At 38.3% G+C, this 19,401-nt stretch overlaps 1 protein-coding gene across 4 annotated transcripts in view; it reads right to left on the bottom strand.

Moving 5' to 3' along the window:
- Positions 1-625: 625 nt before the first annotated feature.
- LOC148861572 (mitochondrial thiamine diphosphate carrier 2-like) overlaps positions 626-19,401 on the bottom strand; it is a 31,445-nt gene continuing 12,669 nt past the window's right edge. For all 4 annotated transcript variants that reach the window (XM_088986749.1, XM_088986748.1, XM_088986751.1 and 1 more), the window contains exons 4-8: positions 16,242-16,353; positions 9,323-9,450; positions 3,883-4,035; positions 2,222-2,371; positions 626-1,152 (exon numbers count right to left, since the gene is read on the bottom strand). In XM_088986749.1, the coding sequence (XP_088842875.1) occupies positions 934-1,152; positions 2,222-2,371; positions 3,883-4,035; positions 9,323-9,450; positions 16,242-16,353 (762 nt within the window). In that variant the 3' untranslated portion in view covers positions 626-933. The remainder of the gene's footprint in view (positions 1,153-2,221; positions 2,372-3,882; positions 4,036-9,322; positions 9,451-16,241; positions 16,354-19,401) is intronic.

The raw sequence follows: 19,401 nt of genomic DNA, 5'->3' as shown, positions 1-19,401 counted from the left end.
CGTAGATCAGTTTTCAGGCTTAACTCGTGGTAACAACTGAGACAACCAGGACGTCGTTAAGGGGGATTAGTCCATGAATTAATGTGGTTGAAGCTGTAAAATTCCAGTTTTTTTTCCCTTTCAGGTCAGAGTCCGACAACCCACCCCATAATAGTTGATCGGAGAATAGTCCTCAGGCAACCTCAGCTATTCGTGCAATGGCCTTGAGCGTATAGACGACCTGAGGTTATTCTTGTGATTCATCACTTCCATTCCTGTAGATCTTGAAACATAATTACATTGGTATGAATGTTCTTGTACAGGATGTTGCGTGCTCTAGGAGGATTCACCCCTAAAACCTAGCTTTTAGAGGGTGGGAATCCAAGCACATATACCCCACAACAGCATATATATCTCTTATTAACATCTCATACTATCAATATAAGACAAATGGATTGTAACATTCCACCAAGCTTTGCACCCACTTAGTCTCGGTCAAACACTGCAATACCGATGTCATCACCTAGAATTCATCCCTAAAAGCTAACTGTAAAAGGAAGGGACCCCAAACACATATACCCCCCAACAGCATCCCATACTACACATTAACATCGCATATTACCAAGGATCGTAACACAGGATCAAATCAAAAGGTTAATATCTCTCGCTGCTTTAGGTTGCAAAATTCCACAATTGCAATTGAAATTGTGTATTATATGTTTAATGGCATTAACAATTCTGGGATAAATGCAGGTCGCGTGTCGCATTTTTCTACCTACTTTTATTCCTTTTTTCCTCGGAGTATCTTTTTCTTCCCATGGGTTGTATCATACTGAACAAAAAATAGATCTAATTGAATAGACATGTGCCTTTTGCCCTTCAAATGGGCTTCATTACAACCGAAAAAGAATGGTAAAAGTCAACCCAAAAATGGAGGGAGGAATATGGTTAGCTTCATGTCAAAATGGATTCTAACCAGTCTGATGTGTACTCGTATGCCACAAAAGTAACAGCACCCGCTGGGGCAGCTTTGACAATGGATGGGAAAATACCCTTGTAAAGGCCAGACCAACCCTCCATCTGCAAGATACGGTGTACGGCGTCATACATGTTTCTATAAGCACGGTGCTCAACTCGTGCCCCGTACTTGGGATGTCTTTGGAGCCCTTCAATCTGCAAAAACCAGATGAAGATTATGCATTGGCAGTAGACAGGCAAACGAAATAAAACTATCAGAGTAGAGGCACCAGTACGAATCCATTGACTCAATGAAACTGCCATGACTAGGGAGCTGTCTAAAACGCTGAGAATTACAGGAAATTTCCCTACCCTTCGGCCTTATAATAGGTTCTCTTTGCTCATTAGATATCCAAGTAATTGAATTAAGTTAAATAAAGAGTCATTTTTGGATTGCCTTCATAATTATGTCTATCTGATCTTTTATCCCATCTAATGGGTGATAAGATACGAATTCAGTTCTGCTAGCATCTTCTAGTTAATGATAGGGCCATATCTTTTGTTAATTTGGAATGTCAATCAATATGGATCTTAAAAGGTGATATAACAGTTTCTTTATAACTAGCAAAAATGTAGTAACACAAGTGGAAGACCAGTGCACGAAACTTTACAAAGCCAATAACCCTTTGAACAACTACTAGCACCAAGCTCAATAAGAGGTCTAAAAAATCAGATGATCAGGTCATGAAAATATGGCAATCTAAAAGAGGCTTCTTCGAAAATTTTCAAATTAGAATACTAAAATAATAAAATACCCTTCTCACTTACTATTCCAAACTGGACAAATTTTAGATGTTTACTCATCATCATCATATCCAAGCCTTGTTCCAACCACACTTTTTGGGTGCTTACAAAAACAAATATGATATATATGATCTATAGAAGGAAAAAATGGCATACTTTAGCTCAAGAAGGAAAGATCAAATTGAATAAGGATATCAAGTGTTCACAACTACAAGGGTAATAATCATTCAATCTAATAAAACTGGCAACCACAAAGTGGGAATCCAACCAACTCTATTGCCTTGTGAAGGTTTTAGATGTATAATGATGTTGGCAGACTGAATTAAGTATCTTCCGGATTTAGATGTTCTATTTGGAAAAGCAGTACACAACATGTTTGCAGAAGATATAAAAAACTACCAGGAGAAATAGAAGCCATTGGGTACCCCCCTAACTCACAACAGTCCTAGAAAAAGAAAATTTAAAATAATAGAGATTTTACCTGGAACCTCTTCTTGACCACATCGAGTGGGTGACAGACAGCTTTAGCACATGTACCAGCAGCTAAACCACAGAGGAAGAGCTGGAAACTCGAAAGACTATCATCTATCTGGCTTGAGGCAATATGAAGAGATCTATATCTGTTCCATGACTGAAGTACAGAAACCATCAAACAAAAGCAGAAGTTAATCAAGTAAAAGTAATCCATCAAAAAATAAAGAAAAAAGTTAATCGAGTGATAAGGATGGTGGAATAATTGTTCCAGTTGAAAACCCTTAACCTTTTCTTGCTATTATTATGATCAGTAATCCAAATGTGTAACAAGATACAAGATGTGACTTTGCATCAATCTAAAGCTTTGAAGGCAACTTTGTTAACAAAACAGTATGATGACAAACATAGATTACATTAGGACATCAGTGCATCCTTGTTAATCCTACTCTTGCTAGCAAATTGGCCAAGTCACATTTCAAGAACCAAAGAGATGAGAAAATTCATTCTTGACCCTATTAATGTCCTTTCCCTCAAATCTAACACTCGTAGAGTGAGATGAAATAAGGCAATTCACACAGAAAAAAACATCAGTTTAAACAAGTCTGCAATCTCATCTCATCTTCACAAAGGCAGGGCTCATTGAAGTAGACATTGGCCAATGACATAAGATTGATGAATGTGGCTTGTAGTCTCTGGAATACAGTGTTTTAACTGCCTTGTTTCCTCTTCTCAGATGATTGATGTTCATCGTCATAGTCAACATGAGACTGGATCATCAATTGTGTTCTCTGTCACACCCACTGGATAAAGACACATCAGTATTTGACAGGAAAGCACACAATGAAGATCCAGCACATTTCACAAAGAGGATCATACAGTGTTTCCTTCATGTGAAGACCCACATGAAGAGCACTTGATCTTCACCATGCCTTCACTGGTGAGATTGGAATTTCTGTCTCATGGACACAATAGAGAAGCAAAACATATAATGCAAACTCCATAATCATCATCATCTGCCTTGTCCCACCTAAATTAGGTCTGGCGGCATAAATCCTTCTCCTCCATTCAGCTGTAAGGGCATATCGACTACTACAGAATGAAAAGAAAAGATCTGTCTCCTTTATCTAAATATGGCCCATTCTAGAGTTTTGGTTTCTCATGTTAGAACTTAGAACTGAAGTTATTTTGTCCGATTATTTTAAAATTTGGGAAGAAAATACCAATAAAAAGTAAATTTTTTATTGGGATGTTCTTTATAGGGGTGAAAAAAATACAAGAATTTTTTTTTGAAACTAGAAGAAAGAAAATTAAAACTCCCAAACTAGAAGAAAATGCAAGAAAAATTAAGCCTCACTCTTCAAACTCAGACTAGGCATGCTTATAATTGTATTCTTATTTTTATTTTTTCAGGTAAGGGATTAGTTGGGAGGTTAATTTCTTTTTAATCGAATTTTTTATTATAGAATTTGTTAGGTGATACTGTTGGAAATTTTTGTAATGGGAGTTTTCATTAGGGTTGATGTGTCCATTAAATAGTAGCCTTTAGTTTCTTCTCTTGTTGATGTCTTATCAACAGCGCTTGTATTCTTTTTTTATTTTAATGGCAATTTCTTTTATTATAAAAAAATAGCATAACTCATAATACATTAAAGGTGCACATTAACCTACCATGGTCCACCGCTTGAATGTGTCATAGGTACCAAATTGTAGGCCTGCATAAGGAATGATCTCAACCAGTGTTGGTGACAACCCAGCATATAATCCTCGAAAGCCACGCTTTCTTACTATGTCAATGAATGCAGACCTCATGGAAGAGTACACCTGAATAAGTTGGACAATCTCAGTGAACTTGCAAGAATTTCCTGTTCCTCTAAATGCATGTCCATATAAGCATGCCAAGCATTTAGCATAGTAAAAAAATTCACATATTTACTTTCAATGGTTTTCAAATTTCTTTTGCACCATATTATCGAAAGATCATAACAGAGTAGACCAAAAGAATAGTAATAAATGCAGCAGCACAATGATAAAGAAGTATGGGGCCTCTTTATAAATTTGCATAAACTGAACATCGAAAGTTCAAATCAGGCAAAGTCAAAGAAAGACTAGATGACAAGGCAGGATGATCCTGAATAGAACACGCGCTGCTTTTCTTTATTTAAGAAAAAAAGACTAGAAAAAAGAAAGAAAAAAAATTCCTTTAGGAGTGTAAAGAAGAAACCATAGAGAAATTCCATTGTAATCCACCCAGACCCCTAGACAGTCACATTCTAAGCAACCACAGAGAAATGGAGTTTCCAGAGAAAAAAAAAGTCCCTCGCTTCAACAAGGCACACAAGTTTCAAAGATTTCTTACACTACCGACCCAACAAAAAGATTAGACCACATGTCATTTAGGGCAGTATCCAACCTTGCAGTTAAAAAGCATTTTGCTTTGGGTTTTAACAAGGTGATGGCAAATGGCAATGGCTGGCAACATCTTCATCTAAAAGTGGATTCCACCAATCTTGAACACGAAAAAGCTGAAGTTTGTTGACTGCAGTAAGGAAAATCCTGGTGATTGGTGAATCAGGGATTTGTGACATGTATAGGGATCATATATGTGGTTGTCCCACCTATATGGGGTTGGTCACATGAATCCTGTTCCACCATTCTATTTTATTTTTCACTGCCATATTCCTTTTTAAATTATGACCCCTTGAATTGTTTCTTACCAATGCAACCTATGCCCTTTTTGGTCTGTTCCTAGCTCTTCTAGCCCCTTCAACTTGTAACAGATATCACTTACTGGTGCTGTAGATGGGTCATCCTTGGAATATCATGGTCCTTCATTGAGGACCTAGTGGGAAAGGAGATTCAACTAGAATAGAGCTGTTGGCAGTTCTTTAAGGGTTGAAGTTGGGAAAACGTTTTAAATTACAGGGAGGTTGTAGTGGAAGGGGACTCAACAGTCATAATCATTGTTTAGAAAGCAGACCGGACCAGCTGGTCAGACCGGTTAAACCATGACCCAGGGCATTGGCCAGTTCAGTTATATGCTGAAACCTGTAACTCATGAAAAACCTGTCAAAACCGGCTGACTGGCCAGTTTAACAGGAAAACTAGTGAACTGATCCCAATTTTAAAAAACTGCCCAGTCACCAAATGACTGGAAGTTTCAAAATGTCAAAAGCAAGACTTGAACCCATAACCTTTTAATTGTCTATATTATTTTGTTACCACTAACCTATCTCTTTATTTGTGTTCACTTTATGTCTCTATAATGTATATATTGCTTTAAAAATTAAGGCTCTAACCATTTATCCATCACATTCAAGTGCAATAACATTTGTACATATAATATAGTATTTATGTAACCCAAAATATATGTATGTGTGTTATGTTATCACGGTTTGATCGTGGTTGAATCTCTTCCTTTTCCAGTTCTATCCCCAGTCCAGTTCTCTGAACAATGATCGTAACTGACTAGCTTATAAGTTATAAACAACAATTTAGGTACATGGTAGTACAGACACAAATTCAGAGAGGTAAGAAGCTTGGCTAGGAAGGTAAGAACCTTGTTCAACTGGAAAGAGAGATCAGCAAACAGCTTGACAGATGCATTTGGACAGACAAGGATTACAGTTTATTTGTAATTAGGGGGGGAGGGGGGGGGGAGGGGTTTACAGACCAAGGGGGATGGATTGACATAAATGTAAATGAAGGGGACTATGAGTGGACAGAAACTGCTCGCCTAAATCAAAAGGGGTGTAAGGCACTTTGTTCTTGCTTATACTCCATTTTTTCTTATAAACTAATACAATTGAACAATTACCATTAAAAAATAAGGAAATATCAAGTAATCATTCCTTTCTGTCACAATATCTATGACACCAAAATGAGCCGGTGTAATAGACTTTATTTATGGAAAATGCCTACAAGGGTGGGCTTCATTCGGGGGCTTGACAAAGAACATACCTTGTAAACATGGTTTAAAATGTCCCTAATTTCCCTAATATTTCCACAACATTTCCATTACCATGGGTAGCGACACGAAATTTTACCAGAATTGACATTTCCCCGATGAACACTACCAGCACTATGTGGAGTACAATAGACAGTTTTCATGACATATTTCCATTTCCACTTCCATGGGTAGCGACATGAAACTTTACTAGAACCAACATATTCCCCACTAAACACTACTGGTACCATGTGGAGTCCAAGAAATAGTATTATAACATAAGTTGGTACAATATTGTAGATATGTTAAATAACAATGTTATTGTCCACCTAACTAACATGATTACCACTTTGAGCTAGCTCAATCAAGGTTCAAAGTATCGACACGTATTGGCCCGTTCGGCCGATACGTATCATTCCGGGACCCCACCAATACGCCCCTATAGTGGGTGTATCGGGGGTCTGACCGGTTCAGGGGGTAGAGGAGCCCTAAGCCGCCCCCCCCTGAACCGGTTTCAGAAAAACATATTAGTTTTTTGTTTATTTAATGGATTATTTGGTTAATCTATTACAATCATTTACATTTTCTGAGTTAAAACTTTGCTTTAACTCATTTTATCATGAAACTCTAAATCTTAAGGTTTACAGGGCAACTCCAAAATGTATTATTTTGTCTACAACCTTAGTTTCTTAGCTTTGTTTACTGATTTGGAACTAGATAATAGTTTAAAAAGGTTTGCCTATGCTTCTTTTATCATTTCACAAGATATCATTCTATAATTTGCATATTTTAAAATGTTTCCACCATGTCTATAATTTTTACAATATTTCCATAAGATATTTCCGGCATGTTACTTATATTTGAATGACTGACATTGACATTTTAAACCTTCTTGGTTTTGGAACAACAGTTCTCTGGGCCTGACCTTGTCACTGTCCAAGCAATTGATTAAAGCTCAATCCTTTTGCATCGTTGTAGTGATGGTATGTTAAAACGCTTCAAACGTAAAGTGATGCAATGGTCTCTGCCCACCTAGCTCTATGTCAATATGCAAATATGCAGGGCTTTTTTTTTAAAGTAAAATATCTTTGAATTCATTGAAATAGGTAGGGATGTTAATGGAGCATGAAACTCCAATACTCAAAATCTGATTGTCTGGATTCAGACGATCCATTAATTAAATGAATATAAATGTTATTTCAGAAGTTCAATCAGTTTATTAATCAGATCAAATATATAAATGCAATTATATGAAACTTGGATTGATCAACCGATAGATTTCAATTTTCAAATTGAATTCAGTAATGGATTTTTTTTTTCTAATTAGAACAAACTCAGTAGTAACTGGTAACTGGACCTCATCTGAATACGATCCAAATACAACTAGCATACAAAGCCCCTAATTGTTCACAGATTGATCACAAAATCCATTAAGATTCAAGTGTCAAGACCATGAATAGCCCACTCTCATTGTCCCACAGCCCAGATAGATTTAGCCATTCGCCATTGCCTCATCTTCAAAACTTGTAGCCCACTCCTGCAGGCCAAATGACCAACATGGAAGAAAGCCTACTCTCATTTGTCTTTATTTGCTTTGTTTTTTTGGAAATGATTTGTCTCCTGAGTAAAACCAATACTCCATTGTATAATGCTACAACATATTTGTCATCCTGAGCCTGCAACACGCTTGTCTTCTTGCATGGACAGATTGCTAAACTGGTGGTGAGACACCATCAACTCCTTGCTTTAGGATTAATGAGATTCAAACCCCAAGGTCGGAAAGGGTAGTTAAAACTAACCCATAAATCCACCTTTGACATTTCTTATTGTGTTCTCTTCTTTATTTATTTCTATTTCTATGCAGAAAACCATTAAAACCCTCCTGCAAGTGCAAGTTTAAAGACACCCTTCAAGACCATCACACGTTAGGCTGCTCCTAATAAAGTATAAGTGAACACTTTGCATATAACAGAGTGACATCATAAATGATGTCAAATGCACAAGTCTCAAGAAATTCTATATTGCATGCTTATTTCTTATCAATTGTCATTCTTGAAATGAAAACCCTGGCTCTCATAACTACTGCACAGGGAGATGAAGTCAGAATCAGTGTTTTAAAAGTGCAAGGCGAGGCATGCACCTTTTTGAAGCAAGGTGCAAAAATACAAAAAATAATATTAGACATATTATTAATAAAAATATAAACCTAAATATTAAAATGAATGTTTAAAAAAAACTATTAACTAAAATTAAAATACATAAACATAACATGTAAAGTGTATTCAAATGAAAATTTAAAAATAAAATCAATCATATAGAACATTTTCAAGCATGTCAAATCCACAATATCTTTTTTACATCAATTGCATTACTTCAAGCAGCTAATGTGATGTAAAACATATTGCATTCCTGATTCTACGAGCAGCCTTTGTACCACACCCCTCAAGGCATGCCCAAACAAGTCTATGTTAGGGTCTTAAATTCTTAATTCTCACACAAAAACTAATTATTTATAATTTTAATTACCTTTTAAGAAGATATTTTATTAGGATGAATGAACGAATGTTAGCAAATAGGGGGTTCTTGGAGCTTTGGTGAGCGAGCGAAAAATTTAAAAAGGTGCACACCTAGGCTGAGGTGCAAGGCACATCAGGCGTGTGCCTTTTGGAAGTGCTGCACCTAGGACAGGCGGGATGCATACCCTAAAATGCACCTCACCTGTGCACCTTTTAAATCACTGGTCAGAATGCAATGTGTATGGACTGTTAGATTCAGTGATAATGGAGTATGATTCAGGCATCCAGTAACACCATAGAGAAGCTTTTTTATTGGAGATAGTAGAACATATAACAATCAATATATGCATGGAAGCAAAGAAAGAGGCCAAAAAGAATAAAGAATATTTGGATATTCCAGGAGAGCATAAGTTGACACAGGTGAAGATGTGCTCAGGTGCTTTCCCTGTTAGAATAACCCATAGCAGCATTTCCAAGAAGTCTATAAGGAGAACACAGTTGCCAAACATATAATATTTAAAATGAATGATTTGGGAGTTACAACAGACACCTTACAGATTCTTGAAATTTACTGCCACTAAAGGAACTTGAACAAAATATTACTGGATTACCGAGAATAGATATATTCAACATACTTAAGAGGGCATACCTTTGGCTCACCCTGTGAAGCCAAAATGGTTCGTAGAAGATCAAATGGATATGATCCAACAGTAGCTGCACATCCTGCTAGCGCTCCACTTACGTAAGACAAGTAAGGAGTCAAATTAATGTGATCCTCTGCATTTTTAACAAAAATCGAAGGAAAAAACAATCACAAAAATAAGAAATATCTAATTGAAAAGTTGAAATAATTCTCGATACTCAATATTCCAGTGATGTCTTCATAGATATATGAATAGTTACAAAGAAAATACAAAAAATGAAGACGATCAGTTAACAGTCATTACAAGGAAGCTATTTAATATTTTGTTAGTGTCGAGTATGGAGGGGTATTTCTGTCTTTGTGCTTATGTTTAGGTGCTGATGTGTAAGCTTGTGTTAGATCTAATGTCCCTAACTTAAGTAGGGGCACACATGACTTTTCCACAATATTTTTAGTAATATTAAACAAATCTGGCCAAATGGGAGGGTTGACTTTTCTCATTCCAACCAGACCTTTTCCTCCTTGTCTTCTCTTCTACTCTTCCCCTTTCTCTCTTTCTCTCTCTCTCTCTTCTCTCTTCTCTCTTTTCCTTGACTGTTATCAGTCTAACAGGCAGGCTGAACTCTAATATGGTATCAGAGCTAAACTGAGCAAATCGGATCCACCCAGAATTCTGTTCTCTGCGCACCCAGTCTAGGGTTTTCTCGTGCTTTCTTTGCCATCAGTTGGAGATAATGGAAAGGGCTGAAAAGGAGTGATCACCCTCTTCCCTTGGTAGATTTCTATATCTCCAGTTGTGGTGTTCGTGGTCGGTTGCTGCAGTTTCTAAGAAGCCCTCCCCTAATCGATGAAGAGAAAAGGGCTGATTAGTGTGGTGCAGCGGGTGCCTTGTGTGGTCTGATTTTCGGGTGATCAGGTAAGAGGTTCTATGCATTTTCTTGGTGTGGATTAAATGATAAGTCTGTTTCAGACTGTATGGTGGGATTTCAGATTGTAGTGTGCTAGGGTTTGTGCATTTTTCAGTGTGATTCGAAGGGGAAGTGTTCCTCAAACAGTGTGGTGAAGTTTCAGGTAGTCGTGAGGTAGGGTTTGTGGTGTAAAGAGTGCAGTTTACAGCAATAGCAAGTATTGAAATCAGTGTGTAATGCGGTCTAGTGTGCCGAATTCAGCAACACCAGAATTCAGCAATGGGAGACAACAGTGATAACAAGACTAGCGTGATGGTTCCTACTGACTACCTGAATGTTCAAATGACCTCCATTAAGTTGAATGGAGAAAATTATGTACCTTGGGCTAAATCTGTAGAAGTCTTTCTTAAGGCAAAAGAAGAAAGTGAAACACATAAGGGACGAAAAACCCTCCACCGATTCTCATGAGTATGATGATTGGGAGCAAGCAGATGCATAGATTATCACATGGTTATGGAATAGTATGGAACCCAAGATTAGTATAAATTTCATGTTTCTTGATACTACTACAGAAGTGTGGGACCATGCTAAGAAGTTGTATTCGGGCCAAGACAATACAACCAGAGTATATCAGTTGTATCAGGAATACTTTAATCTACAATAGGGTAATCAAAGTCTTGAGGAGTACTATGCTAGTATGATAAACATTCGTAATGAATTGAATGTTGATCACCCCCTCACTTCTGATGTCAAAATTCAGCACCAACAGAGGGAACAACTTGATGTGACTCGATTTTTGGTGGGGCTGAAATCTGAGTATGAACCAGTGCGGGCTCAAATACTAGGAGGGTCAGCTCTCCCTTCCTTAGAAGAAGTGTTTGCTCGACTTAGGAGGATTTCCATTGGATCTACCAAGAACCCTAATGTTTCCGATAGATCAGCCTTTGCAGTATCCAGAGGCCATGGTGTTAGAGGTGGAGCTCGGGGAGCTCAGTCTGGCCGTAGTGGCAGTAGTGGACCGGCATATGGCCGAAGTGGTGGTAGTGGACCTACGTATAACAGTGGTGGTGGTCGTACTGGAGGTCAAGATTCAGGGGGAGCCCATGACAGAGACGTAGTTTGGGTCCGAGGAGGTGTACACAATGTGGTATGGATGGACATACCATTAATTATTGCTATGACTTGCATGGTCCACCCTCAACTTGGGCCAATCATGTCGTGACTAGTGACAGTAGCTTCAGACAGGAGTCATTCAGCTGATCAGATACCTTCTACATCCACACGTGTTACTGGGAATGAGATGATGAGTATTCCCCGTGATGAGTATGAGAGGTTTGTTCAGGCCACATCTCAGCAAAACACGACCACTCTCGCACACTCAGGTATGGATTGTCTGGCATCCACACCCAATCCCTAGATTATTGATTCTGGAGCCTTCGATCACATGACTGGAACTCCAGGTGTGTTTTCTTCCCTCTCTCATTGCCCAACATCACAATTTGTTACCCTTGCTAATGGTTCCACATCTTCCATTTGTGGTGTTGATAATGTTAACAATGATCCTATATCCTTATCCTCAGTTTTGGACGTCCCTAAATTTCCTTTTAATCTTATGTCAGTTAGTAAGTTGACCAAGTCTCTTAATTGCTCCATTACCTTTTACCCCTCTTCGTGTGTTTTTCAGGATCTCAAGACGGGGATGAAGATTGGTAGAGGGCATGAAGCTAGTGGATTGTATTATCTTGATGGTGGTGGAAGTACATCAACAGCTCTCCAATCGTCTCTTTCTCCTCTCCAGTGGCACTGTCGATTTGGTTATCCTTCACTGAAAGTTTTGAAGTCTTTGGTTCCTTCATTGAGTCATATGTCTGTTTTGGATTGTGAGTCGTGTTAGTTGGGGGAAACATCATCGTGTTCCCTTTAGTCCTAGAGTTGATAACCATATGTCGAATCCTTTTTCTTTGGTCCATTTAGATGTTTGGGGTCCTTATAAAGTAATGTCATACAATGGATATAAATATTTTGTCATTTTTGTTGATGATTATTCAATGATGATGTGGCTCTATTTAATGAAAGAAATGAAGGAAATGTTTACCATTTTCCAAAAATTTTATGCTGAGATTCGCAACCAATTTGGTGTTCACATTAAAATTTTTCGTTCCGATAATGGCCGTGAATATTTCTCTTCATCATTTCAAGAATACCTGGACCAACATGGCATTATCCATCAGACTTCATGTACCTACACCCCACAACAAAATGGGGTGGCTGAGAGAAAGAATCGTCATCTTTTAGAAACAGCTCGGTCCTTCTTGCATCACATGAATGTTCACAAATCCTTTTGGAGTGATGCAGTGCTTACTTCTTGCTTCTTGATTAACAGGATGCCCACGTCTATCCTTGATGGTCATTCTCCATTCACCACACTGTTTCCTACCTTGTCTCCGTTTCCTCTTTCTCCTTGGGTTTTTGGGTGTGTTTGCTTCATTCATAATTTGGGACCAGGAAAGGACAAGTTAGATGTAGTATGTTGGACGATATGGGAAGAAAGAAACTTCAGGATATTCTCAGCGACTGAGAGGGGGGTGGAAGAACTAAAGGCTATCATTCATTTTAGGGTTGTACGGTGGCTGAAATCTTTGGAACTATTCACAGGTTACACAGTGGATGACATGTTGAGGAAGTGGGGTGAAATCGCAAAGTGCACACAGACCAAGTCAGTAATGAATGTGTCTTGGACACCTCCACCTGTTGGGTTCATGAAATTAAATTTTGATGGGAGTAGTAGGGGGAACCCTGGACAATCAGGGATTGGGGGTGTCTTTAGGGATGAGAATGGGGTCATTTTTGCCTTGTTCTCATGCCCAATTGGAGTGGGTGACTCCCTTAGAGCTGAGATCTTTGCAGTTATGGAAGGAGTCCAGAAAGCCAAGGAGATGAACATCAAAAAACTCTTAATTGAAGGGGATTCGGAGGTAGTGATAGGGTGGCTGAATGCAGACAACAATGGTTTATGGAGGTACAGTAATCAGAGGAAATTTAAGTGGCTGGTGCGGGAAATGGAAGTTAAAATGTGTTGGGTCAAAAGATCAACCAATTCTCTAGCTGATGGTTTTGCTAAACAAGGGGGAGAAAGGGATTCAATGATTTGAGCTAAGTTGTAATTTTTTGTCTCTACCTATTCTTTTGTTTTCTTGATTGTACTTGGAAGATAAGTGTGTTTGTCTTCCTTATGCAACCTCCTTGGTGAATTAATGAAGTTGTTATTGATAAAAAAAGGACAAGTTAGATGCACGATCTAATTCCTGGACTCAGAAACGATATAAGTGTTATCATCCTAGCTCTCAATGTTCCTTTGTGTGTGCTAATGTTACCTTCTTCGAGTCTACATTTTTCTTGGGGGGTCCGATGATGTTTTTTCCTCTTCATCACCTCCTCCTCTTCCTCTTTCAGTTGTGGATTTTGTTCCTCTTGTTCTAGTTGTGACCACGTCCTTGCCTCCAGTGCCACCACCTGTTGAACGACCACCTATCCATCACATGTATACACATTGCCCACATGTACCGGCTCCTCCTCCAGCTCCATCATCGTGACAAATCCGGCAGTTGTTCCCACACCAGCCCCAACCCCAGTATTTGATCATGATCTTCCCATTGCCTATGGAAAGGTAAACGCAGTTGTACCCTTCATCCTATTTCTAATTATGTTTCACTGACTCACCTTTTCGTTTCCCATCGCCAGTTCATCTCTTTGTTATCATCTGTTGTTATCCTTAAGGATGTCTAGGAAGACCTTGCCTCTCCAGGATGGTGTCATGCGATGGAAGAACTCTCAGCTCTGGCCCATAATCGTACATGGGAACTCACCACTCTTCCTCCTGGTAAGCAAGTTGTTGGTTGTAAGTGGGTTTATACGGTTAAGCACTTACCTAATGGTAGTGTAGAGGGGCTGAAAGCTAGACTGTTTGCCAAAGGGTATTCCCAAACCCATGGTATTGATTACACAGAGACATTTTCCCCGGTTGCTAAGATTGGTTCAATCTGTGTTGTGGTTTCTCTTGCCACGATGTATGATTGGCCCCTCTATTAGCTTGATATCAAGAATGCCTTCTTGCATGGTGATCTGCTCGAGGAGGTCTATATGGAGCAGCCATCGGGGTATGTTGCTCAGGGGGAGGATGGTAAGGTGTGCCAACTAACGAAGGCCATTTATGGGCTTAAACAGTCTCCTCGAGCATGGTTTGGCAGATTTAGTGAGGTGGTAAAGAAGTTTGGTATGAAACAGTGCCAAGTTGACCATTCAGTCTTCAGTCATGACTCTCAGGTAGGGAAGATCCTATTGGTGGTGTATGTAGATGATATTGCCATTACCGGAAATGATAAAATGGGCATTGACAGGTTGAAGATTTTTCTACGTAAACATTTTCGGACAAATGACCTTGGTAAATTGAAGTATTTCTTGAGGATAGAAGTGGCAAGGTCTAAGCATGGTATTAACTTGTGTCAGAGGAAATATGTTCTTGATTTGCTTGAAGAAACAAGTTTGTTAGGTGCTAAACTAGCTGAAACACCTATAGAAACAAACACTAAGCTAAGTAGTGATATGGGTAAAGTGTTTGAAGACCCTGGTAGATACCGGTGGCTGGTAGGTAAACTGAACTACCTAACCATCACTCGGCTAGACATTTCATTCCTAGTTAGTGTGTTAAGTTAGTTCATGCAAAAACCTCTGGTTCCACATTGGGATGCGGTTCTAAGGATTGAGAGGTATTTAAAGGGGGCTCCTGATCGTGGTTTGATATACAGAAGTGATGGAAAACTTGAAATAGAAGGATATATTGATGTTGATTGGGCCGGTTCTGTATCTGATAGGAGATCTACCACAAGCTATTGCACTTTTCTTGGGGGTAATCTGGTGACATGGAAAAGCAAGAAGCAGACGGTTGTGGCAAGAAGCAATGTAGAGGCTGAATATAGAGCTATGGCACATACTACTTGTGAATTAGTGTGGCTAAGAAACCTTCTACAGAAGATGGGATACACTGTTGATAATCCGATGAAGCTCTAGTGTGACAATCAGGTTGCAGTTCATATTTCCTCTAATCCGGTGTTTCATGAGAGAACCATGCACATAGAGGTTAACTGTCACTTTGTTAGAGAGAAGGTGCTGAGTGGAGTGATAGACATTGCATATGTCAACACAGGGAACCAGTGGGCAGATTTGTTTACTAAAGGATTGAGTCGGGGTAGAGTGGACTACATATGTAACAAGCTGGGATTATATGATATATACTCTCTAGCTTGAGGGGGAGTGTTAATGTCAAGTATGTGGGGGTATTTCTATCTTTGTGCTTACGCTTAGGTGCTTATGTGTAAGTTTATGTTAGATCTAATGTCCTTAACTTAAGTAGGGGCACATGTGACTTTTCCACAATATTTTTAGTAATATAAAACAAATCTGGCCAAATGAGAGGATTGACTTTTCTCTCACTCGAACCAGACCTTTTCCTCCTTGTCTTCTCTTCTACTCTTCTCCTTTCTCTCTCTCTCTTCTCTCTTTTCCTTGACTGTTATCAGTCTAATAGGCAAGCCGAACTCTAATATATTTCAACAAGAAAATAACAAATGAGAATTCATCATGGAGTTGTAACTAAACCAGAAATTAATCTAAACAATGTAAGCAAGAGGAAACAGTCAGTTGTCAGCATTCGTGCTTGGTTGAACATGATGAAATAATTATTATTTAATCTTCAATATAGAGAACAAAGAAAAGGCATCATACAATTAAATGTTCAAAACCGGCTCAGACATCAATCCTGAAAGTCGTTCAGAAGGCAGGCTGAACAGTTCACCCGGTGAAATGATCAAATGGATTGATAGACCAGGTCAACATGGTTTGAAGACACTAATAAAACATCAAACTTTAAATGATCCAGATAACTGCTCTGAAATTTGAAGAATGGACCAAGAAAATCTTATATGAAAGCCTCAAAGAACATGTTCTAGAAGAAAGCATACCTGTCTTTGAAGAACCTGCTGCAAACGTTTTCAGTTTATGCAACACTGTAAATTGTATGGCAGTGTAAGGCATAACCATAAGAAGTGCTGGGACATTACCTCGCCAAAATCCCTGTCATAAAAGATTTGTTACACAAGACATGTTGAATATGTAAAGATGCCAATAACCAAATATATAGTTCATTTGAAAGGTTGTTGAATATATAGTTCACATCATAGCTAAAATACTATATAACGGGATGGATTGGTGTGGTTCCTCTACGCCTAGGACACCGGAATATCGAGCTTTTGGTTTTTTTCATGTTGTCAAAGAGTTGAACAATGCAATGTTTTTTTCGTGTTGTCAAAGAGTTGAACAAAGAATAAGATATCACATTGTTCGAGGAACCCTAGATGTTGTCGGAGTAAAAGATCGTCAACGAGGGCGTTCTAGTGCGTTGTAGATTCTTATCCAAGACTTGTATCATTTGATGATACCATGTGAATCACTAGAAACATGTGAAGTGTATGGCTAACCCAATAACGAAAGTTTCGTAAGGGGACTGGAGTAGGCTACCAATGAGACAAAAGATCTTTCTAAAGAGATTCGATTCGGAACTATTATATGCCCAAGGTCCAATATTGAAATCATTTCAGAGGTTTTCCCCAACTTTGTCTGCGTCAACAAACAATTCAAAATACCTTGACTTTTTTAGAACATGTCTGAGTCAATAGCAATGATTCGAAGCACTTCTTTTTACACTATTTTGGAAACCAAAGGACTCAATCGTATGGATATGTAAAATACAGGATTTCCAAGTCTCCGCTATGACCATAAATATTTTTCTAGATGACCACCCAAAACTTGCCATTTTTGAAAGGAGCAATTGCATTATTGTATATGTAGCCACCTCGAACTTCAAGTTGCATCACTTTCCAATAGGATATCCAAATCCTGAAGAGCAAAGCATGTCCAACTCCAAGACTAATAAAAAAGGTATATCTAACATTCCTGGATAAAGATGAATTTTAGAACTTCACATACAAATGAGCAATCCCTCCTCCCTTCTCTCTCTACATCTATCGTGTCAAAATGATCATCTCAATTTTTTTTGATAAATGATGAAATTTTATTAAGAATGAGGAGTTACATCAAAATTTTACTAGACAATCATTCCAATAGGATGCAAGGTGAAACCCCCAAACAGAAACAAATTACAACTGAACCAAAAATAGTTCAGACTTACGCACTCCCATCTTTGCAAAGTAATCTGCCATCCCATTTCATAGTTTTCAAGGCGCCAAGGTGAGGCTAGGTGACAGGGGCGCCTAGGCGATGGATTTTTTTTTTAAGTAAAACCATATATCCTAGGGTAGTTCCCTAGGTTCCATAACCATCTTTTTTTTTTTTTTTGATCAATTAGGTTCCATAACCATCTTTCCTTAATAAAGATTCATAATTTTCATAAGAGAAGTATAAATTTCATGTTTAAGTCTAGAAAATCAACATTTATTAGAAGAAAAAGAACAAAGTAAAGAAAATTCAAAAAATATAGGGGCTGAACCCCTACTTTTGTTATAGGAAAGAAGAAAAGAAAAGGTGGAGGAAGAAGAAGAAAATGTTTAAGTTCTTCCCTTGCTTATTGGTTCAGGTTTTGAAATTTTTGAGGGTTCAATCAAGGATCAAAATTTCAATACGATACGCCCCATATCAGGTGTATTGCATTGTATCTTTGGGGTCCCAATACCTATTTACAGGTTTTTTCGGGGACCCATTTTTTAAATAATATATATATATATATATATATATAAAATTGAAATTGAAAACTGAAGAATTAAAAAAAAATAGGGCGAGTATACTTTGAACCATGGGTTCAATACAGAAGTTAGCAATGTTTGCGTTGATTAAACCCTAACAAAATATGAAAATAATAAAAAGAAATTAGTATAGAAACATATAACTAGAAGTTCAGGACTGTTATCAGTCTTGAACCCTAATGAATCTCAGGATCGAAGATAAGCAGAAAGAAAGAGGAGAGAAGAGAAAGAGGGAGAAGAAGCAGTAGAACACAAGGGTTGAAAGGAGGAGCAGAAGCTTCATGTTCTGCCGCCGCCACTTTAATTAATATTTATAGGTTATGCTCATTACATGGAAAGGACAGATCTGCCCTTAGTCTTTACATAACAAATAGAGTAAAACAAAGACTGAAATAAATAACAACTGAAACAACTAAATGACCAATAGCTAACCCTAGGCAGACTAGAATATCTTCTACCCTACGAACAGAGTGGGACCGTAGCTGTGGGGCCCACTTCAGTGTTCTCTACAATATAAAATGAATATTCTAGTTTAATAATGTCTATTTTATAATTATAATGTCAAAAAATTAAAAATATAAAAGTATTTTATAACCCAATGCACAAAACTGTTTGGTGACTTGGTGAGGCGAGCCTCCAAGGGCGCCTTGTTGCCTAGGCGTCACCTTGACAACTATGTCCCATTTGCCAATTGTCATCCCCATTGAACAACTATTGTCATATCTAACCATCCATTTGAATATTTGCATAGATTCCCTATACTTCCAAATTACTGTTTCCGGTTCCTTCAGCCATGCTACTATCAATTTAGAATCACCATCAATTAACAGTCTGTCAAAGCTTAGAACCTTTAGATCTCTAGCAATCTGTACTCCTTGCAAGACTGCTTGGAACTCAGCAAAAACTGTATCCCCTATTCCTACCGGACCTGAGAATACAACAACAATATGCCCTTCATTGTTTCTGAACACTCCTCCTATGCCAACCAGACCTGGATTCCCTAGACTGCTACCATCAAAATCCAGTTTGACAAAACCTTCATCAGGGGGTTTCCAAGCTAGAACTGGTTTGCTCCTTACAGTAGAACTTCTTGCTACAGCATCCCAATTTCTCCACAAATCATCAATGAAGAAGTTTGAAAAAATATCCGAGGATTTAGCCCAATGTATAGCTCTATTTAAGATACATTTCCACACTGCCTCCTCACTCCTTTCTTTATCACTGAAGACTGCCATTTCTCTCTTCCAACACCATCCATATCAAAGCAGCCTTAGCACATCTCCACATGATTTTCTCTCTCTTCTTTGGCCAACTAAAGGCCGTAGAGTCAAAGAGGCTTCCAATCTGAAGAGGCACAATCCAC

Source organism: Nelumbo lutea, chromosome 4 (assembly GCF_056320005.1).
Source record: "Nelumbo lutea isolate HS-2025 chromosome 4, American lotus-T2T, whole genome shotgun sequence".
Taxonomy (NCBI): domain Eukaryota; kingdom Viridiplantae; phylum Streptophyta; class Magnoliopsida; order Proteales; family Nelumbonaceae; genus Nelumbo; species Nelumbo lutea.
This window is presented reverse-complemented; position numbering and strand designations above follow the sequence as displayed.